This window comes from Pinus tabuliformis, chromosome 2_2, assembly GCF_031772625.1.
Source record: "Pinus tabuliformis cultivar Carrire ecotype Pingquan chromosome 2_2, CPIR1, whole genome shotgun sequence".
Classification (NCBI taxonomy): domain Eukaryota; kingdom Viridiplantae; phylum Streptophyta; class Pinopsida; order Pinales; family Pinaceae; genus Pinus; species Pinus tabuliformis.
This window is the reverse complement of record NC_142300.1, coordinates 66,416,349-66,441,145: the sequence shown is the minus strand read 5'-3', so window position 1 is coordinate 66,441,145 and position 24,797 is coordinate 66,416,349. Positions and strand designations below refer to the sequence as shown.

At 38.5% G+C, this 24,797-nt stretch overlaps 1 protein-coding gene across 1 annotated transcript in view; it reads left to right on the top strand.

Moving 5' to 3' along the window:
* The first annotated feature begins 23,034 nt into the window (after positions 1-23,034).
* LOC149191476 (5'-3' exonuclease family protein) overlaps positions 23,035-24,797 on the top strand; it is a 407,948-nt gene continuing 406,185 nt past the window's right edge. Inside the window, exon 1 of the mRNA XM_089406660.1 lies at positions 23,035-23,589. Within this exon, the coding sequence (XP_089262786.1) occupies positions 23,395-23,589 (195 nt within the window). The 5' untranslated portion in view covers positions 23,035-23,394. The remainder of the gene's footprint in view (positions 23,590-24,797) is intronic.

The window sequence follows — 24,797 nt, the reverse complement described above, 5'->3', positions numbered from 1 at the left end:
GCACCACTATCAATAAGCCAATTTCCCAAAGTGTCTGAAGGAGAGGTGGTGGAGAGGGTCGATATAAGATAATACTCCTTTTGCTTATTGTTAACAACATTTGATTCTCCATACTTGGAGTTCCTTGCTTTCTTGGAGGGTCGACCATTTCCTTAATGTCCTGCATTCCTTTTTCCTTTGCCATTGTAGCTATCATTCCTTCGATCGTTGTTGTTGAAGTTTCACGTAGAATGATTATGATCATCACCATGTGATGTGTCCCTTCTATTTGGACACTCCCTTGCATAGTGGCCAAACTTATTGCAAACAAAACATCTACCTTTCCTTCCTCCCTTAGATCTAGGCTTTCCATGGAAATGACCTTTAGACCCTGTATAGTTTCTCATTTTGGCAGGAGTGGAGAATGCAGTGGGGTTGTCTTTATTAAAAGACACTTCTTGCTCCACCATTCTTGTTTCTTCTTGAATGCATCTCGACATCAATTCTTCAAACCCTGGAACTCGATCATTATTGAGAATAATGGTTCTAAATATATACCACTCGGGTGGGAGCCCTCCAAGGGTAGTGATAGCAAGTTCCCTGTCATATATGATTTCTCCAATCGTAAGAAGATCATTCTTGATCTCGGTGATTCTTAAGAAGTAGGATTCAATATCCTCATCTTTGCCCTTCTTAATATCCTTCAGCTTATTTTTGACAAATAAAATTTGATTTGCATCACTAACCTTGAACATGCTTAACAATCTATCATAGATCTCCTTGGAGGTGTTCAAATTGGAGATATAGGCCACCAAACGCTTGTCAATGGAATCTCTGACAATCTTCTTTGCTTTGACTCCAGCCTTGTTTTACTAAATCTTTGTAGTAGTTGGTGCATTTGAAGGAGGCTTAGGGATTTTACCCTTCACATAATCCAACACTTCTTGTTCTTCCAATGTCAGATCAAGAGACATCTCCCATCCGTGATAGTCAGACTTTTCACAAAGCTTGTCTTCAGCTGAGAAGTGGGATGAGGAACCCATTGAGCCTTTTTTCCTTGTTCAATTGGCTTCGGTGATTGCTCTTTCACTCTTGCTTGGGCTTTGTCTTCACCTCAACTCCGATACCATGTTAAATTTTGGTATGTTCTATGCTTAAGAGAAATTTACTTCAATTTTCTTGTTAGCCCAATATCAATGTCCAGTTTAGCAATCACATTAGCTTGATAGTAAAATGCAGATAGAACAACATAAATAGTAGAAGACAAGCTAAGACAAGACGACACAAGATGTGGCACCAGCCAAGGACAAACCCCAATGTGGGGAAACCCTTGATCAATCTTATTATATTCTTCAATAGTTCAGTAGAGAGAGAGATAGTACAAATATACAAAGCTGATATTTTATGAAAACAGTGGTAAAGCCTTGACCAAAGAAGTTAATGCTGGTGAAACAGGATAGAAATCTTCCTCTAAGTGGCTTGGTCAAACCTAGCCAACATCAGGCTCCAACATCTTAGCTCAATCATCCTAAAAACTACACTCTTGGTTCTGCTCCTAGAAAAATCCTTCAACTCCTCGAAAGATCCTTCACATGACAACAACAAGCTACTACAATCATGATCCAATCCGGTCAACACTTTGACCCAACAATCCTCCACAAAATGTTGTTGTCCTCCACTATTTGCTTGCTCCTGCAATTCTGGTTAGGGCACAATATGCATCCCTTAGCCCTCCACGTTGTCAACAAACTAAGCCCTTCTAGAGTTGCGATCCACCTAGGAGAGTCTCTCCTTATGCCACGTTGCCTCCTGCAAGCATTGTTCACTTCAATGCTGCCTTGGAACAACCTTAGTTGCTTTCTAAAGCTTGCAACCTAGCAAAAAAGATAGTTGTAACTGTGGTCTCCTCCAACAGGCCCAAACAATCACTAACCCATGCCTAGAAACAACCTATATTACTACGTTGTCACCTACAACAACTCATGCTTCTTTCACGCTATCAACATGTTTCTTCTTGTTGTGTTAGGGCTCCTTTTTTTGTGGCTTAGGGTCTCTCCTTGGATGCGTATTAGGGCTCCTCTTTGTTGTAGATCTAGCCTCTCTTTGCTGCAGGTTAGGCTGTTGCGGATTAGGCCTCCTTAGATTGCAGCTAGATCTCCCTTCAATCTGCAGCTAGGTCTCTTCTTTAACTATGGCTAGGGCTCTCCCTTTGACTGCGGCTAGGGCTTCTTTATGACCTTTCTTTCCACCACGTCCTCCTTGAGAGAGGACAAACCCAAATGAGTGGAGAGAGAGATCATGAGTGATGTGTCTCAAATGAATTGAGGTATCCTCTATTTAAATGCAATGTTGAGGTTGAGTTAGGGGTAACTTGGTTACTGTCTGACCTTGACAAATTGTCAATAATACAGATAAATTCATATAACCATAAATACATGCTGGAATCAGATGATATTTAGGTCAATCTTACACCTATCGGAGAGAGGAATCCAAGAAAAATATCAGTTTCCATAAATAAGGTGACCCACATGGAGTTTGGCCCTAGTTTCCAATTTTAACAACAACCAAGTGCGCGAAAAGCGCAAGAGGAAGGTTGCATATAGCCCAGGGGAGAGTGAAGCCGAAAGATGAAAGCAGATCCAATCATACTTAAAGAGGCCATAACAACATAGAATAAGAGGAAACAAAGGATGTAGGAAGCAGAACAAGAGCAAAAGAGATTGGAGGAATAAAGGTAGGAGCAGGAAGAAGAAGAAAGGTAAAGAGTAGAAGAAGAATAAGTTACATGAAGACAAGCCGAAGAACAAGAGAATAACTAGTAGCTAAAGGAGGAGAGAAAACAGATGCAGGACAAGGAGCTCACTCAATAGATTAAAGAGTTGATCAAGATCCAAGACATGGAGGTGGAATTAGAGCCGCAGAACCTAGATGTTGATCTGATGCCAAGTACACAGTAGGTCACCATTCAGTCTTCCATCCTCCAACAATAGAGCAAGATCCAAGCGAGGAAGAGGAAATTGTTCCTCTTGATGATGGTCTGGTCATGGACACATATAATTTGACTTATGATGAGCATCAGAAAAAGATTGTACAAGCGAGGAAGAAACATTTTCCGGAAGATCTTGTATCTCCTGCATTCATCAAAGAAAGGGTGATTGTGACAGACAACAAAATAAATCCAAGTGCCATTGTCACAACCAACTTGACCTTCACAGGTGCTACAAAGTCAAACACAGGTTATATGATGGCTAAGAATAAACAAATCGCAAATAACTTGCAGACTACAAGGCAAGAAGTTGAACAACTCTAAGTAGACATTTAGAATGCAGCTCCTGCGCAAGTTTATCTGGAATAACTTAAGGCAACCATACTTGGTGAAGTATCGACATTGGGAGAAACTATGCAGAGCTTGTATGAAGAACTTGTCATCGTGCATAAGGTAGTTTTCCACTTGCACGACATGCAACAAAAGTGTAAGGATAATGCTAAAGCTCTTAAGGTTATCCATATAGCCATCATTGTCATGCATGAATGGTCAATGCAATACAAATGGGCACCGTTTGAGTTGGTGAAGAAAACAAGGCAATAGGCAGAGTTGGAGAAAGAACAAGAGTGGATGATGGTTCAGAGCAACAAATAAATCACCTCGTTCATCGCCAATATTAAGGCCTTATATGCATGATTGTACAACAACGCGAATTTCATGGTTAAATCACATAAGATCCCATCAGTTGGCTCACTCACTGAAGTCAAACGCAGGAATTAGGTCAGGCAGGAGGTTGACGAATACTTGAACCGGTTTAGACAGATAGCTACCAAGGAAGATCTTGAAGTAAACATGCATAACATGCATAAGTACATTTATGGCCCTGTCCAAATCAATATTATGATGCTCTTGCTAAAGAAGGAAATCCAGATTGGTTCCAAATCAGTGAACGTAGATACCATGGAGGCTAGATCCCATTTTCAGCCTGATCCCATCACACAGTTTGGGGAAGTCATCACGCAATGCAAAGATTGGCACCAACACATGACCAAGAACCTACAAGTCGAAGTTTTTGAGCTCGATTTTCCCCAAACTCAAGCTTGACATTTGTGTTATTAGGTTGTCTAGTTGGATCTACCCAATTTTGTCTCATATGGGTACGAGTATATTATAATATTTTTTTGTAATTAATTTGTAAGTGAAAAAGTGTAAATTGTGGAAAGTGAAGATTCATGATGTAATGAAGTTGAAGAGTCATTTTGTAAATAAGTTGAAGAGTCATGAGGGAAGTCCAAGAGTCGCAAGGGGAAGTGAATAGTCACCCCTTTTGTTATAAATATACCCTCATAACTCATGTAAAAGGATTTTGGGGAGTTAAGCTTTTGGCTAGGATTTTAGCTTGGATCAGGAGCTTGGGAGTTTTTTGAGAGCCTTGGCTTCTCCGTAGCATAGTGGGAGAATCTTTCTTTGGAGGAGCAAGTGTAGACTTCATTTCCACTATTGGGGCTAGTGGTTCGTCAATGGTATATGTATGCTTGTAACTTTCACTTTAATAAAAGCTTAGAGCCAACACATTTTCATGCATATGTTGTAAATATAATAGGATTATTCTTGCTATGTTTGCAATATATGTTATTTCACTTACGTTAACACTTATGAACTATTTCGTTTGCAGTAGTATGAATCTTGTTGAATATGTGTTGTTGTTTATTTCCATTATGGTTAACATGTGAAATATTTCGCAGGCTAACTCGTGATGTCTTAATGCTCGTGTCTTCCTTTCAAGTTGCGTACTATTACAGGCTTCTAAGGGGCTCACTCATTTTTCCTTGTGTGTTAGAACCTTTCATACATTACACTTGACCCTCCACAGGGTCATACACTTATTCACCAAAGTCATGATTGCACCACTCTATGCGTTATTGCAGCCAAGGCACATTATTAAAACCCACTGCTTCGTCAACCATGGCATATTCTGGATGGGGCTCCTACACCAAACGGTGTGAGGTCTAATTGGGACTTCATATCAGGGAGACCCCTTGAATGTTGGTGGGTCCAACACCGTCAACAGTTCTTTGATCAACAAATTTCATTATATCAGTCCTAACCTTTGTCTTCCAAGAAACTTATGTGTATGGGACTTATTATATCATTGTATCACTTTCTGGCCCAATCAATACCAGCAAATCATGTATCATGTACTCTGGTTCTCAAACCCACATTGTTGGGCACACCATTATCATTTGTACTCAATTATATCAACGGGTATGGGTATGCCTCCCCTGCCTCATTTAGATCTTGTAATCACCATAAAAGGAAACTTCTATCTGACAAGTAGGTCTTGCCCTCTCTAGTTTCAATCCTTCCTATCGCTTCAACATTCTCCCTCTCTCTCCCTCTCCCTCTAAGACTCCCCTTTAGTGTCTCGTGAGAGTGAACCTACAATGTATTTCAGTAATATGATTTGCTCCTGACACTCTTATGTTAGGGGGAAATCTGTTGTCACCCAAAAAGTGGTCACCTAGCCATGTCTTACTAGGTTGATCGAAATACACCATGTAGGATGGTTTTTTACATATTAAAACCCACTTTCACCTTAGGAAATAATTTAGTGAATCATTTTCCTTAATTATTTCTCATTAAAATCCAAAAAACCCCACGAGAATAATTAAAAAAATCATTATTTATTTATTATTTTCTCGAAATAATTATTTAGTTATTATTTCTAACCATTTTTTACTTAGCCACTCGTGAATAATTAAATAAACATTATTTATTTATTATTCTATATTTAACCCTTATTTTTCTCGTGAAATAATTATTAAATTAGTATTTAATAATTATTTCTAATTCATATTTGACTTCATCCCCATAAAGTAATTAACAAATAATTTTTTATTTGTTAATTACTTTAACCACTTTCTAAATAAAGATATTTTATCATGTCAAATCATATATCCCTCTGTAAAATATAATAAAAGATGCCTAATGGCTAGTTCTTGATTCAATCCAACATTTTTTATTATTTTCCTAAATCTAGATCTAGCCTAATATTTTGTTATAAATATATTCTCCTCATTCTTCACCATGACCATTATCATCATTATCATTATTGTCCCGTGACATTTGAGCTCCCACTTTGAGTTCAAGCCATCACCACTTCCTTTTTGCCCATTTCATGCATTCTAAGAGAGAGCACTAAAGATATAGCCACAGAGGGGGATTTGCAGGTCCAAATCTACACATTCTCCTCATCATGTGTATTCAATCTAATTTAATAATAATAATAAAAGTTTCCTTTCCATTGGGTCTATTTTGTTTCATACACTGTTGGTTATTGTTCTATTTGCATATTATTTGTTGCAGGTTCTTAACATTTTCTTTACAGATCTGAAGAGCATTGGAAACCAACTTTTGTTGTTAGGGTTATAAGTCACCAATAACTTAAGTGAAGGATTTTGGTACACTTGCTAGAAAAATTCACACTAATTGTGACCATCAATATCAAGAGCAAAATAATCTGCTAGATAATTTTTTTTCTCAATAGCCTTATACAAGTAGGAAAATAGAGAAGCATACTTTGCATATGATGTGTGCAACCATAATTAAGTATCCATTCATTTTGTGTAGTGTGAGCATGCAACAATTGAGTTTTGACTAAAAAGGTGAAGTTGTCAACTGACTGACTAGTCGACCTTTTAGCTAACATGTTTCCTCCAAGTTGTTTCCTTCTCCTCCAAACCATCACACTTCTTCCAACAGGTTTTATTCATGTGTCCTGACTTCCATAGTAGTAAAATGTTTTCTCATTTCAATTATTCTTGGTCGATATCAACCCATCACCCTTCTCTTTAAATTTTTACTTGAGCTATTACATCATTCTTCCTTTCTCCTTTTGATTTGAATTATCCTTTCCTTTGAGCAAGTGAGCTTGTTGTTTACTATCAAGCTTTCCTTCATCAAGAAACCCCTATTGGTCCTTAATCAATAAATCACAAAAGGTGTCAAAGGTGTAATCCTTACCGTCTTCCTTGCATGATCTATAATTGGTGTGGAATGAGAAAAAAACACATCATAAGGTTCTCTTACATTCATTAAGACAAGTTCAATGCGTTGTCTATCTTTCTTTAGAAAAAAATTCATGCATTCTGCTAGCTTCAACTTTAGTTATTTATCATGAGTTATATAGTTCTCAATCCTTTCAAAGGAATGGTAATTAAAAGAGATCAATTATTTCTCTAACTACATGACCTAACTTTCATCAATTTTTTTAAACAACAACTTCAACTTATTCTAGACCTGATGACGATAATCAATCCCACACATATGAAAGTGAATTAATTGAGAAATGTAGGTTAAAATGACCCCAATGACATCATATTTCTTTCCATCAATGCTAAACATCATATGATCATCCTTCAAATCTAGAATAACAATCTTTGTACATTAACAAGGGCCTTTGCTATTTAGTAAGGTTTTCGTATTTGATGCCAAAATAACATAATTTTGTCCATTGAAAATGACATGATCAATCTTGGAAGCTGTCTTTGGATTTTCAATAGATGTAATCTTTTCAAAATCAAGTTTCGATCAACAAATCAATCAGGTTAGAGTCAATCATTGTAATCTGACTCAACATTATTTAAAGATAACATGGCTAGGTCAAAACTGATATCTCTGATCCCATGTTGGAGATTATGGGAACTTGATAACACATAATATAAAATATAATATAGAGAAATAAATAGAAGAATAAATATGCTTAAAAATGATAAGTGGTGTCTAAAGAAATTGTTATAACACAACGCACTATGATAAGAACATCACATTGCATGATTTTCACTCACTTGAAAAATTCAATACATTCAACCTAGATAATCCTTTATTTATAGTGCCGTACTATAACTAGCATCCTTGAATTGTGGAAGATTCGATACATAAATGAGCATCGACCATTCCAACCATTTTCATGAAATCTATGTTATTTCATCAACTAGTTGACTATTCTAGTAGGGTTTGACGTTCACTTGCACTTCCATTTTAAACACTAGTTGTGTAGAAGTGATGACTGAAACTTGGTTTCTCTTTACCGAGCCCCTTTTTAACTACTTTTATAGGTTTTCATTATCTCATGATTTCTCATCTAATCCAAATTTTGAGATAAATCCACCATCCTCCCAAACATGCCCAATTTTTTATACTAAATATGCCAAGAGGAGGGCCATGTTTCAAGAGATATCAATGTGTTATTCTTCTAGCTTCACAAGTCTCTCTTCAATTACATCAAGGTTTGTTATGACCATATTCATTTTCTATAGCTAAGATCTGACTTCCTTCTTAAGCCAAATATAGGATCCCACAATTTCCTACAAAAACCCCAAATAAAACTACTCTAACACCAATATGATTTGTAAATAATTGTGGATATTTCATTGGAAAAGTTCTTCACAACATATATTACAATTTTCTGAAATATTTTACCATGCAAGTTATTTCCTTAGATCTTAGATTTTATTATTTCCAGCTTGGTGCTCAAATTTATTGATCTGAAAATGGGGCACTTAGGCTTCTTGTCTAACTTACAAGAACCTCTCCCACTTCCAAAGCTTATTTATTCCCAAGTCTTTATGATTAACCAATGCAGAATTAAATATGTGCTTGAAAATAAGGTGTATGCTTATGTCTGTTTTAGAACTATTTATGTGCTTTTAATATTCTGTTGTTATGCTGATACAACATGCATCTATAAAAGTAAACAATGCAACAATAAAACAACACACATAAGATAGCAATTTAATTAGGAGTTCACCCAAAACTCTTGAGCTACGTCTCCATGAGCTCTAGTCAACTCAAATAGGCTCTCTGGGATTATGGCAAAGTCCTTTTACAAGCCCTTGGCCCAACTCCACTGTTTTACATAGAAACAATGGGTTTAGACACCATTTTATCCCTGACTCTTGAAGCTCTCGGCTCTTCTGGCTCTTGGCTCTCATCTGGCTCTCGGCTCTTGCTCTTGGCTCTAGCTCTTGGCTCTGGCTCTCTTTGCCTCTGCTTCCTGCTTTGGCTCAGCTTTCTGCACTCTTGTCTCAGCCTGCCCTCTCTGTCTTTGTCATTCTGTGGCTTTTAAGCCAATCGGTGCTGTCTGTTCGTTTCCTCTTCTGGGCTCTCTAGCTCCCGGCCTCTGTCCGTTCAAATCCCCCTCTGATCGTTAACCAATCATGGCATAACGTCTTCAGGGAAGGTGGCCACTTGTTCTGCAACGGAAGGGACCATCGGGCCTTTGAAATTCCCAAAAATAGCGTTCTCTATTTACACAGAGAAATATACTAAAAACACAAGAAAATTCGCAAAACTATCATTTATCGGACTTCAAACTCTATTGAATCTGCCCTATAATCACATTGGGTCCACCTTTGGTCGATATCGCACTTTCCACCATCGATCTACGGGAACTCTGATCCAATGTTCATCATGCATTTTTGGGCGACTTAGGAGTATGGAGGTTACTCGCTCATCTGCCCTATAATCACATTGGGTCCGCCTTTGGCCGCTATCGCACTTTCCACCATCGATCTACGGGATCTCTGATCCAATTTTCATCATGCATTTTCGGGCGACTTAGGAGTATGGAGGTTACTCGCACGAAAAGGCGGTTTCCCTATTCCTCCGCCAAGCCACACATCGTTCATTGGGTGGGATCTGGCAGAGCCATCCCAAAACCATTTTCTGCTTGAGGCCCGCCCGAAATCCGTCTTTATGGAACTCAAATTATATATATTTGCATGTATAAAACCTTTCGGGTCTATTCTTTTATCGCTTATCGAATTGTGTGTGTTTTGGGTAAAATCCCAAATACAAGGGAAATACGTGAAAATCTGAATTACCGGACCTGAAATTTTATACAATCGGGCTTTGAAAACTTATCGGGTCCGACCTTTTTATCGGCATCGCTCATCGCATCAGCCCTGTGTATCGGGGATGACCGATCTCCCAATCTGCCGATTTCGGTGATCGCAATGTCACTTGGCCCGAGGTCACGCCTTAAGTCCCCTACCATCGCCGATGTTGATCTGCCGATATCGGCGATCGGCATATCGCATCGGCCTGGGGGGGGGGGGGCGCTGACCTTATGTTATATGTGCAGGCCTGCCTCTGACTCGATATGTCGAGGATCGAAAATCGGGGGTGGCTTCGCTCTCCACTTAAGTCCACCTTTGGCCCTCCTCCGATGCAAGTTCCCTTTATAAGGGTTTTTTGCCCATTTTAGAGGATTTTTCCTCTTTTTCTAAAGAACATAGGGTATCTTCTTTCTACGATAACTTCTGCATCCTAAGTCCATTTTTTCCCATTCAAGTTGTAGCAGATTCAGAAGGAAAGGATATCTGCAATGGGGCTATTTCCAGGAACTTCCTTGGACTTTCATTTTCCTTTATGAGGAACACTTAGACTTAGGAGTCTATCCAAAATCCATTTTGGATCATTTATGGATAGTAATAGATATATAAAAATCAAATGTGCACACCATCCACACAAATGAACATAATATGTGACCTAGAAAACCAGAAAACTCAGCTATAAGGTGAGATCTATGCCTTGCTCCCTTCTCTATAGTTAGGAAATGCAAGTGCAAAGAATGGGGCACTCGTTATGGAGTTTCCTTTGAAACTATAGATTTAATGGTATCTACAGAATCTTCTACCACCTCTATTATGCTCTAATATCCCACTCCTATATTCTCTACTCAACTATAAAACAAGTACAACACTAAAAAATGGAACCCCTTCTCTTCCCAATGACCTAGTATTCAACATAGCATGATACTCATTAAGGTTATGATTAGGGTTTTGAGTCTTACCTCAACCCTCAATTAATAGGGCTTTGGAACCTCTATAATGTTCTTGAAATTCCACATGTGACTATCCCAACATGTGTGAGTAATGAGGGGGCTTACATGGCATCTACTTGGTAACATGCGGGTCAACATGGTAGGTCAACTTGTAGGAAGCATAACTTCCATTTTGGTTGAGGTGATTTTTTAACTATTGGGAAGATTTGAATGTATAGAAAGAATTGTGGTGTTATGAACTACTTTTGCAATTTTTTTGTTCCAAAAAATGTTGTTTGATTCCCAAACTAGCTATGCAAGGTTCCAAACCCTAAATCATTAAACTGGGACCTACCACTAAAATGGGCCCTACAAACCAGTTACTTCAATTTTTCCACCCAAAAAGTACCAAGATAAGTGACGAATATATAATGATCCATTGTAGGTCACTAAAGAAGGATCTAGGGTGATGAAACACTGCAACAAGATGGAGGGGGAACCTAAGTTCTAAGTTTGCAAGAAGATACACATTCTAGGAAGTAAAAGGTCTTATGGGTAAGAAACTTAGGGAATGGTCTCCTCATGGATGCAAAGGATCATAAATGCTTGGAAGGATAAGGGCGATGAGAAATATAGAAGTAGTTGAGGACAAAAGTTAAGTACCTTGTTGTTGTAATTTATATTTTAAATGTATCAACGAGGTTGAAAGTTCTACAAAATAGATTCAGGAAACCTCAACTAAATTAGGTGAAAGTTCTAATTTTTTTAAAGTGATATTGGGAATTTCCACATGGTATTATAGCTTTTCTTACAAAGATTTATCTCTTAGTGAATATGAAGTTGGATGTTTTATTTATTCTATTCCCATGAAAGGTTATTGACCTATGATAGGTCATTGGGTATGCAACCCTAGAGCTCTTGTAAGATGTGATTAAATCCAAAAGGGTTATCTATTTTATTTTTTGTTTATTTTTCATTAATGTGTGTTTATATTAATAGGAGTTGCCAACCTTAGTCTTAGAGAGTGCAACATGCTAGTGGTGCTTCTAATTTCATAATGGAAGTATATGTTGAAAATGTTACTTGAAGAGGTCAATATTTGGGTGCATGATGAGAAGATACCATTACACCTATTAATCTAAAACAATTGATTGAGCATAATAAAAAGGAGGCCAAGGAAAATGCAAACATTCTTGATTCATTGAAACATAATTTATCGCTCACATTATAGAAAAAATAACTAGAATATGTAAAATGCTTTGATTGCATTGTACCAAAGTGTGAACATCATTGGGAAAATTATTATGAGTACCAAGTTCTTGTCCACCCACTTGAGTGACACAAGTTCAATGGTTGGATACTTGGAATAAATCATGGAGTTGAGAGGTAAGTTGGCTAACATAGGGGAAAGAGTTGGGGATAATGAGTTGGTATCTATTGACACAATTTTGGGTCAACATCTATGTGAGTGAAAAATATTACAATTTCTCCCTAAGCCTAACTTTGATCTACAAGGACATTCACCCATGCTATTTTAACCCTGTAATTGGTAGAATCACCTCACCGAATATATCCTTGATATGTAACCTAATCCAGGTGGATCTTTGTCGCCACTTTCCTATTCCACCTAGACCTCCAGTCGATTTCATCGGGTTCCTTGATTATAAAACCATTTGCCATTTTTAGCAATTTTTTGGGTCCTAAACTTCTGGAGATATTTTGACCCCCGAAATGACATTTTGTAGGTCTACAACAGTCCTACAACTCTAGGTAGGGGCCTACCACAAATCTTGTAGTATTCTGAGATACCTTTCTAATGAGGTATCATATGTGCCAAACAGAGATGATATGACCAAGTTATGACCCCAGGAAGTTCGCTGCCTAACTAACCCTAACAAGGTCCAGAAACTCTTGGCGTTCCATCTCCTAGGGTTAGGGTTTTGGTTGTTTATGGTTTCCCTTTGTTTTTCAATAATAAAAAGGACCTTGAGCCTCATTGTAAGACAATTTAGAGGCATGTGGCTGCCACATATTTTCTCAGAGATAAACTACCATCGCATGAGCTAGTTTATTTCCATTCTATATGTATGCATTTTTCAGTTCTTTGATACTAATGAAATTAAAATTTTATTCTACTGCATCTCTATGTTTATGTTTATATCTGTATTTTGTTGCATTCCTGCATAAGTCCAGATCAGTGGTATCATAGTGGTATGCTCTATCTCTATTTTTATTTGCATGTCCCCTACAAGGTTGGGGTATAAGGAGTTAGGGCTCAAACTAGTTGAACCTTTGCAAGACCATCCTCGCAAACCCCGACGACCTCCCATGGTGGAAGAAATGAAAGACAAGGGAGCAGGAAATCCCTTCAAAATATTGCTCGAAGAAGCCCTCGAGTGACAAAGGAACGTGATGATGGATAACTTTGCCCAGATCCTTCGACGAATGTCCAAATATGATGCATCTTCATCCGACAGCTACTCTGGAGGTGCCACTCCTTTCAAGGTACAAGTAAATTTGACATTTCCATATTTGAAGGCCACATAGATGAAAACGTCATTGATAGATGGTTAAATCTATTGGAAGGATATTTTTCGGTTCATGATTTTTCCAATAGGGAAAATATTAATTTTACACTCCTCAAAGTCACCACCCATGTCAAGGACTGGTGGGAAACCTACTATAAATAGAGGGACAAGAGAGAACCCTCACTAGTTTCCATCACACCCACTTGAAATACTTTCTGAGATGCCATCAAGGAACAATATTACCCCATGGGGATCTATGAGGACAAGTACATACAATGGACTACAATGTGGCAGCAAAGGGATCAAGATGTGCATTAGCTGATGAATCTTTTCCATACCCTACGCCAAAAGTTGGGTATCAAAGATTCTGAGAAACATCTCGTGTTGAAGTACCATAGTTATTTACTTAAATACATTCAAGTGGAAATGGAGTTCCTAGACATCTCCTCGCTTGGTGCAACATACTGATATGGTCCCAAGATTAAGCAGAAATTCAATCAGAAGAAGCGAGACATTTGATCTGCGAGCCCAAAGTAGAGAAAAGGTGCCCCCAAGCCAGAGAGCAAAGGGAAGAGTCATGCCACGACCCCCAGGACAACTCCTCGAAGCCACAAGCCAAGAATAATGGGAAGGTGAAGAAAGACACCGAAAAGTGGTGTGAGTTCCATAAAACTCCCACTAACAACATGGATGAATGTTGCGTGAAGCAGACGCTGGTGGCCGAGATGAAAGAATCAAAGACAGATGCATGCTCTGACTATGACCCAAAACCCAATAAGGGAACCGACAAAGGAAATCAGATCATTAACATTGAACCCACTGCAACGGTAACCACCAACAAGCTCCAAAAGGCAGAACTTGAGGATCTAGAGGAGGGGGAGCGGCTCTTCCACTCATAGATGTGGGTAAAGGGTTCACCAGTGAAATTCATCATTGATAGCGGGATCCAAAAGAACTTGATCTCAATTGAGGTTATCATAACATAGGATAGTCATAACATACTCATTTCTTCACTTGACATAAATCAAAAATTACATATTATAATAGAGCTTTAACAATGAACAAGTAAGGGAAACCTGGTATATTTTGTCCACAATGATATCAACCTTTCATAGTTAGAAAGAGCTAAGAATATGCAATGTTATATGTACTATATTTAGCCCCTTTGATGGTGTAAACTCCAACAAGAAACCCACAACCTCTTCACTGTTGCAACAACCCCCACACATCGACTGCTCAGGCACTGGTAATGGCTTCAAATCAAATATTAAATGTAGTGATATCAACCCTCAATACAAGAGATTTCTACCCTCAAATTAGAATAACTTTAGCCTGCCTTTTTTAATAAAATTACAACCTCAAGACTAGCTTGTTCTCTAGCTTGGGAATGAACTCTGGAAAATCCATGGCATTGAAATTATAACTATAATTTTGAGTTCAGATCAGCTCCTTCCATAAGGGGTTCGACTCACTAGTTAGAGTAAATTATGCCTCAATATTTAGACCCAAATTCTAAAGTTGATTTTTGGCACCAATCTCTATAAATACATCAAGAACTCAATCCCTTCTTTATTGGTTGCAACTATAGCTACATAGATAATTAATTTCTAAAGTTCCATCAACTCTTGGTACAAATAGCATGACATGAATCCTCATTTGTTTGCTTGTGTGTGAGGACTTGTGGGTCCAATTCAACCTCTAAATATTCTAAGTAATTTGACTCTCTTTTTCTGGAAATAGTCACTTAAAATGGCTCTATGGACAAGGCGATGCGAGCACCCATGGAGGCAATACTTTGATCCCAATACAAACCATTATCTAGCGCTGGAGATAACACTGAGATAAATCAGTGTCCAAATTCTCAATGCAAATATGAATAAGCTCGGTCTCTTGATCTGGAATTATAGATTTGGAAATCTATGTAACCCTACAATAAACATAGATGGAAGTCCTAAAGTGATCTTCCCCAAGAACTAACTAGGGTGGCACTCAAAGTCCACCAAAATCAGCTTAAAGTTTTGCTTGAAACTCTTCAGTCTAAAACTCGATTGAGTTTCTTTTCAATGTCAATGAGATATGATAGAATAAAATGAGTTGCAAGTGAGTCCACCCTCCTTTTATAATTCTTCCTTGAGGCTTCCTCTAGTTTCTAGATTCACCTCTTTCCTATAATTTTATTACTGGGGGGGCTTTTCCACTAGGAGATTTTTTGTCACCATTTAATAATATAATAATTTGCCTCCGTTCTCCAATTAAATATTATTTTCCACTTATTACAATAAAATCTTATTTTATGCCTTTCTCTAATAAAATATTATTTGTCGCCTTTCTCCGATAAAATATTATTTGTCGTCTTTCTCCAATAAAATAACATTTTCCCTTTTTTATTTATCAATATTACCAAAATTGAACAAAATTCCTTATTAATTCCCATGATCACAAAATTGGGGATATTAGAATATCCCTAAAACTAATTCCTTCACTAGAACCATCACCAAAGCTGCATGATACTGAAGCAGACCCTATTGTAACAATATGGCTTCTCCCTCTGCCACTTAGCTTCTTCAAATTAGTTAACATGGAAGTAGCCATCTATTGGTTGTCTTTCATCCCAAATCTTTGAAGGACCATGATAATATGCTTACTTGGCTTTTGGCACGCTTTTAGTTCTAAGAAGTAATGTATTCAAGTAAGATCCTTCATCTCGAACTCAGATGTCAACTCCCTCTGACACTAAACTAAAGCTTATCAACTCTCTCTATTACTGAAGCAAATCCTCTTACCACTTCTACTCCCTCTATCACATAAGTCTTTCTGCTCTAGTCAGAAACAAGTCATGCAATAACAAGATTAACCAAGATTCATCAATTAATGTGTCTACTTGTGATCATATAAATCTCTCTTTAGTATATAATCATGAGACTTCTTCTCATGTACCTTAAAGCCTTGAGGTGTCTTTATGTGCACTTCCTCTTCTTCAATCATTCAGAAAAGCGATCTTTGCATCTACCTGGTGCAATTTTTAAAGCTATAGAAATCCTAATAGAAGTGTACCTTAAAACTGAAGCAAACATCTTGTCATAGGCTCCTCCCTCTTTATGGGAGAATCTTTGAATCTTGCTTTGTACTTTTGTATGTTTCCATCTACTGCATACTTGTAGATCCCCTTGGAATTCACCACTAAATTTCCTCAAATCTTGATACAATATTCATTATGGCATCCTTCAAACTTACTAGTATGCTTGCTCCCTCTAAACTAGGAGCTCTTCTGGTCATCAAACACGGTTCCAAATGTCAGTACAACTTCTCCCTCTTGAACACAAATCACTATGGGAGAATCCTCTTGTCGCAAGCTTTACTTTGTTCTTCCCAATGCTTTCATTTGCTGCCAAAGCCTTGGAAGCCTTTACAATGTACCTGCAACCCTCACTCGAGGTCATGGAAGAAATGATTATAACCTAGCAAAAAAGAAACAAAGACAAGAGGCTAACAAATAATAATCAAGGAAGAGAGATATAAAGTACTTATATTTTGAGGATTGTAGGGAATTGTCAACTCCCTTTTGATCCTTGTCTTCTTGTAGGAATGAAATCCATATACAATTTCATCATCCTCATCCTCATCATCAACATGTTGCTTTTCTTTTCTTTCTTGCATGAGCTAGGATTTCTTCTTTCAACAGAAACATTGATCTAGGTCTAACTCTAGGGTTTTATCCACAAACCCTAGGGATTTCTTATTAAGAATTCTAGATTTTTAGGATTTACAAATAATTTCCAAGAAGGGCTCATAGCATAAGTGTTATTACTTTTCTTTTAATGTGAGAGACCCTTTCAACTCCATCTTGCTGCTATATTACTTGTAGAAATCAAAGATCTATTCTCGCATGTCCTTATCGCTAGATGTTAGAGCTTTTGTAGTATCATTCTTGGATTTCTTCTGATGAGGATGCTCATCATCATCATTGCCCTTCCTCTTCTTATCATTCTTCCCTTTAGTGCATTGATTTTTATAATGACCAAACTTGTGGCAACGAAAACATTGAATATCCTTCTTTTGAGGAGTTGGTCTTCTACCTACATTCCTTTGAAATTTTCCAAAATTTCTCCTTCCTTTTCTATTTTTAGAGTGGGCTATAAATGCTTGAGAGTCATCATCTTGAGGTCTTGGAATCTTCTCCTTTGAGACAAGTCTATATTCTTCTTGAGTACATGAGGTCCATAGTTCTTCAAAACTTGGAGTTTCCTTTCTACCACATATACTAGATGCAAATGAGTCCCATGAGTCAAGTAAACCATTAAGTGTTGTAGTCACAAGTTCTTTATCATAAATGATTTCATCAATTGCTTGAAGTTGATCTCTTAGTTGAGAGAACCTCATGAAATGCGAGGCCACAATGTTATTTATTTTCATTCTAACATCACAAATCTCATTCTTCAAACTCAGTGCTTGATCAATGTTGTTAATGCTATATACTCTAACCAGGGCATCATACATCTTCTTTGAGGTGTCAAGATTTGTGACATACAAAATCAAATGATCTATGATATAATCTACAATAGTACTTGTATTTGTAATGCTATCCTTCTCATATTTTGCTTTCCCTTCATTATTTGAAGGTTTAGTGACCTTGCCCTTCACAATATCCAAGAAATCATTCTTTGCAAGAATGAGGTCAATCCTTGTCTTCCAAGCCTTGGAATTTGTAGCTTCTTCCAACTTGTTCTATGAATTCATAGAGGAACCCATGGTTATAGATAAGCATTCAGATTGTAGATGTAGGTTTCTTCAAGAGTGATCTCAATGCTCTTTTCTTTATCAAAGCTCTTTAAGAGTGATTTCGATGTCCTTTCCTTCACCAAAGCTCTAATACCAAGTTGATTTTTCAAGTTCAATAGATATAAGCTCTAATTTATGAAAATCTGATAATTACCTATAATGATGTAGATATTCTTTTAACATTTCTAGTTTATCATTAAGCAATTACACTTCAGAAATTCAACCAGAAATTCACAAGGACAATAAAGATCACAATGCACAAATATAACACAAGATTTACCTTGGGAAAACCCACTTGGGGAAAAACCAAACAACCTTTTCCTTAGAGAAATTCTTCAGTTCAACAAGAGATACACCTAGATCTTTTGGTCAAATATGACGGCCAAACTTGGTTAAACTACCCTCTTCTTTAAGTGAAACTTTTGCCCAATAAACTCGACCTTGTTTGATCTACCTAGGTCAAAATTTGGCCTCCCAAAATCTGCCTAGAAACTCAGCCCTGCTGGCCAAAACTGCGCCCTAGAAGTTCAGACCTGTTGCCCATAAATTCAGACTTGTTGCCAGAATCTGGCCAGAAGTTCATGTGCGAAGTTGTAGGAGAAGAGAGAATCACACGTGCGAAGTCAAAGAGATAGACAGATAGATGCTTGAGATAATTCCGTTCTTCTTATCCTTCTTCTCCTTCACTTGGATGCCCAAAAAGCATCTCCTTGTTTGTGAGATAGAATTATATCCCGTGGAGGAGGTCAAATGCCTTATATATAGTGTTCTAGCTAGCCTAAATGGGCGTCTCTTCAACTAGGGATGACTTAACTTGAAGGAGGGTCGACTTGAAAACTTTGGCACCAAAAATTCAAAATTCAAAATTTTCTCTTTTGAAATCGACATTAAGAACATGTCTTATATTTTTTTTTTCTAAATAAGGCTAATTCTATTATAATACAAAAAGGTCAAAAATTACATAGCAGTTACAAAAGGGCATGGCTCAGAAATCTTGCCCGGAAAATGTTCATTTACCCAGCTTGTATCTACCAAGATTGAACACCATCAAAATTGAATTACTGTCTTCTGCTGTATCTATGGTCTCTATGACTCGAAACCATGACTCTAAACGATACAAAATAGGGACCCGAAGACATACAGACAAATAAACCCAGACGGCCGACACATAGATAGACAGACACATGCTGTCGAACTGATACACAGACATTGAAAACAAAGACAAAATGTGGCTCTTGCGGCCTGAGTTGCCGAGAGCACCCTTCTTATCTTGCTCATTCATCATCAGTGGTGTAGGACGCTTCCTCAATTGGGCACCCAAAATGAAGAGAGTCATCAGAATCAGAGAGAGGGATCATCACGCTGGAAGGCCGTCCTTGAATAGGCGTGCTTGGGCCTGCGAGAGCTGGTGGACAAGTTATGGGGGAGCTTTCCCTATCAGTTTCACTGGGACCTGCAAGAGCTGAAGGACCGGCTAAGGGGGAGCTTTCCCTGACAGGGCGATGCAGGTCGATGATAGGCCCTGTCCCATGAACAGGAGGAGGAAAATCCAGTGTGGCTTCTGCCGAATCTCTTAGAATATCACAATGCTCAACCGTTACAGAGATAATGAAGGTGGAATTAGCGAGAGCACAAGGAACCCGGTACCTTACCATAGGATGCTCGTGATGCCCACAGTCCATACTACGATCACTTTCCATGCCTCTGCCGCGCCCAGCTCTAATGCCGTGAAAGTGTTGCGGCTCAGAAGTGACTTCGACGGAGGAGGAAGGAGAATTGGGGCCAGACCGCTGGATGGAGGCCCTTCCGCGAGAGCTACCACGCCGACTGCACATTATTTGTCTTTCACCCCTCATGTCTGAATTCCGATAATGAACTCGCGTACCGGGACCTGGTGAGGAGACCTGAATCGGGCCGAGGGTAGCCAAATCGAGCTCACGACGCAGATTTCTGAGGCGTATAACAATCTCTGAGAAGGCTGCAGAGCATGGATGCTCTTGTTCCCTTCCCCAGTCCGCCGAATGATGCACCAGAAGAGCGGCAATATGCCAGACGAAAGCAATGGTATGCTCAAATGCCAGAGGGGTTCCATGTTTATTAACCTCCATAGCGCAGTTCACCAGGCAGTCCAGAATGGACATGACCAGCATTAATCGCATAAGTTCGACTTCATGCGAGCCTGCTATATCAGCTGTGGGGTACTGCATGTCACTAATGGGCTGACACCTGCCCATGTGACACCCCATTTGTCCTCCACTCTCTTTAGACACCCGCATCCGGGAAGAACATGTCTTATATTAATCATTATATACATTTTTCTTTTTGAAACTGACATGAAGAACATGTCATACATTATTCAAGCGCTAAAATATTAATTATGAAGACCGACCATAGCTACAAAATTCAACAGGGGAAAAATAAGGGGCAACATGCCCAAAAAATGGGATGCTAGGAATGGAAGGGGGAGAGGAAACATGCGAGGAACGATGAGGGGAGAGAGATTCCCTCCCTTCAAGAAACTCTTGTGGAATAACTAAACGCTCCTTTAAATAAGACTGTATCTTGGCTGGGTTAGGAAGAGGAGCAAAAACAATAAAAACAAAACCCTTTAAAACCAACGTAGATAGAGGGATGGGAGGCATATCAGGAGGAGCCAGATCCATCGACAAGACAACAGAAGGTGCTGAAATCCCCAAGTAGCTCATCTGTGGAAGCAAGGTCACGTCCAAAGCTATCCCTAACTAAACTATAAATTGAGTGGCCACATCTTGGCTGCAGACCCTCGTCGGCTGAGAAAACCCACCTTGATGTGCTTGAGTTGCCCCATCATCCCTTGGATCTCTACGAACCCACTTTGACTTCTTTAAGCCCACTTAACAACTTTTTCCCAGGTGTCCATAGGAGTGGCAATGACCACATTGGAAGGGGATGCTCTCATAATTAAACGACTGCTGAAATGTGTGGCTTCCCTGTTTGATTTAAAGTGCGTCAGCTAAGCACACACCTAGATTTAGTCTCATCAGTATACAAGCCATGCGCATATACCTTGATGTCAAGTAGGAGGAGCCAACTTCGATGAAATAACCCAGGGCACTACCAATATATTTGAACACATTCAGAGACTAATAGATCAATGGAAGACCTGGTAATTGAAACCAAATTGGCACAAACCATTGGTGAGTGGACCACACATCGAAATCGATCAAACATTTTTTAAGAGCAAGATCTTGGTTGCCCCATTCCTAGTGAACTTGGAGCAACTGATTTGTGTCTGATGGCAAATGTGTTATCTAGACCATCCACCCCCTGCCCAGGGGTAGGCACCGTAGAGAATAACCCAAAAAAGGTATGAAAAAAGAGTTAGTCCGCCACCTTAGGACCACAGCCAACATTCTTCGACTTGTGAATCTACCCACAACAACATTTGATTTCATAACCTCAATGTCATTCGACTGGATGTACCAAGGGTTGGACTGACTTCTTAAGTTTTCAGTTTTCCTCTTAATACATTTCTTGTTCGGTTTTGCCATTCCTTTGCTAGTTGGAGCTTGACCTACTGATGTGGTCGTGCCTGGTTGGATCCTGGAATATGCTCAACAAGTCTTGGGAAAGACAACTTCTAATAAATCCTAATTTGTTCGCTTATTGAATACCGCTCGGTTGAAACTCCTCCACACAAGCAATCACTACATGGTGAGAGGTCGGTGAAAAAGAGAGAGGGTATGTCAAGACCACGTGAGTAGGTAGGGAATTGCCCGAGGAAGAATACAGAGAAGGATAGCCAGTTGTTGTGTTTATGCAGAGAGATGGAAGGGACGTGGGATCTGTATTCAAGACAACATGCCATTGGATTGAAACCCCAGTGACGAGGGCCTGATGCTCTGCCAATATTGGATTCGTTAGATATTGTGAGCCGGGACAAGGACCGACATCCTCGCCTGCCATGTCAAAAGGAGAGACATGTGGGCTGGGCCAAATAGAACCCCTCTCCAAAGGGTTCAACGAATATAATCCACCAACTCATCACGATCATACATCTTAGTAGATTTGCAACATACCGAGTTGAAAAAAACAGAGCTTCCATGAGGCCAGTAGAAACAAGAAGGTTTTTGAATCAACTATGGGAACCTTGTCACCAAAACCCTCCAAAACTATTGTGGAAACCCTAAAGCGAAGAAACTCCATCCTTCTTCCCACTTTCATTAGGCAATATACTTGTCCAATTATAGTAGGGTTTTTTCGGATCCCTGAAGAATTTGTGTAGCTCTTATCACCCATCTATTTTTTGAAACGAACGCCATAAAACATGTTACTCTATGTGAGGTAATATCCATTATTATTATTAATTATAAAAAAATAATATATAAGTTAAACATATATACATTTGAAAAAATATGAAACAATATTTTTGACCTTGTAGATTTACTCCTACTTTATTATGGAGATAATTTGTAAATAAGTTTTGTTACAATGTTATGGACAATACCATAGCTTATCAATACCACGTACCCAAAAACTAAAAATTATAAACATTTGTTCATATGATAATTTTTAATTAATTAATTAAATTAAAAAACCAAAAAAAATAATTACTCTAAGGACCCTTACAACTTCTTAAAACTTCTTAAGACAAAACACAATCACTTATTAAGCCACTTAAACTATATATATATATAACATTTGATTTTACCAATACTCATAATATATAATATAGGAAAAATACTTTCCCTCGCCAAAATTCTTAAATAAAAACAAAAGAAATTAACACCTCTCTATATAATATATGGAGAGTATTAAAAATACATTTCCTCGCCAAAATTCTTAAATAAAACAAAAGAAATTAACACCTATTACAGTTACACCTGAACAGTTGATTTCACAAAGACTAAATAAATAAATATACACGTACAAGTAGGCTATGACAAGTGCTTTCCCTGTCTCTTGCCACAGACTAGAACCAAGGGATAAAAGTATTAGCCGGCGGCGAAAAACCCCAAATTACCTCTCCTGCTTTCTCGTATTTTTGAGGGGATGTGATATGTGATATTCCTTATGTTCATTCACACTGATACGGAGGCCAATTAGATAAAAATTTTTAACAGCTTCCTGGAGATTGATTAGATACAAAATTTGAACAGCTTCCTAGAGACCGATTGTGCAATGCAACAAACACTTTCGAATCAGAATTCGGCAATTCTGGTTACTACATGAACAGAATTAGTAAGCTGTTTGTTTGTGTAGGGTGTATTAATGTATGTGATGCATAGACTGGTGAAGTGAGTAGAGGAGAGTAGAACATGGGTGTGGGAGGTGGTTTCTGGGATTTGTTGAAACCCATTGCACATTTTGAGGATTTGGATTATCTGAGAGGGAAGAAGGTGGCCATAGACCTCTCCGTTTGGATTGTTCAGCAGGAAACTGCTCTCAAAGGAAACGCCAGGAAGCCCCACTTGCGCATTACTTTATTCCGAGTAATTAATTTATTCTCGAAGGTTTTTTTTCTTCTATTACTCCTACTTTCCTATGCCATATCATATTGCTGCAAGCTTCTATGTCTTTCTGTCCATCTTTTCACTGGTCAAGCAAAAGCATTGACCTTCCAAATTCAACTACAGAAACCGAGTTTCGTGTTAACTGCAGTGAGCATATTGTAAAATAATGCCCCTCTTCCCTTCCCCTCTGACATTCCATGTAGAGTTTTAGTGGGTGTCTTACTAACTAACTCCCATGTATTTGTCTTGCATGTACAGCTCTATTCACCATTTCCAATGTGATATGTGCACAATGAATTGTGTTGCTAATTGAAACTGACTACTGTGTGCATTGCCTTACGGAAAGAAAGTTCTTTTCCACCATTCCCTGTAGCTTCTCTCGTGACTTGAAAGTTGATACCTCAATCTCCCTCCCTGGCCTTATATTTTTTGGTATTGTTATTATATATGCCCAGATGATTGACGTTGTCACCATCCGGCAACCTTGCCCTTCCCCAATTTGGGACATTACGCAATTTGGTTTGCTTACAACAATCTGGAAAGATCCCTTAGGCTAAAAAGCGGCAGAGTGGTAGGTTTTTTCTCTGTCAAAGTTACCTAAAGCTTGTCCCGGGCACCAACTGCTTGAGACAGCCGCTTGAATGGGTGAAACGGCCTGAGGTGTGAATGTGTCACCGGTGGGTTTGAACCTTTATGGGGGTATGAATGCCCCTTCTTCACCATCTAAGCAAGCTCCCATTGACCATTATCTGATCGTATTATCGATGCCCTTGTGCGTAAGTTGCAATGAAGCTATGAACTTCTCCCCTGCTTTTCAGATCCTACCATTACACACTTGGAACTTCCTACACCTATTGGATTTTCTTATCGATTACACTGCGTGTACTACATTTAAGAATCTGTGTTTATTTAAGTTTTTGGGGTGATTAAAAAATAAACAAATTTGACCCATGGACTAGAATTAAAATGTATTTATCTTTCACAGGAATAACACTTGAAACAGAATTATGGAAAGCCTGTGTGTATTTTACTGTTATAATAGTTTGGACCATTAATACAGCCCTTTTTCAGGGAGATGATCACCCTTGAGAAGCGAGAAGAGAGAGAGGGATCCAAAAACCAACTCTATAAATGAAATAGACATTAAAGCAGACCATATGATCAAACCGGCAAACCAAGACTCCACTATTCGACCAGAGGTGACACAG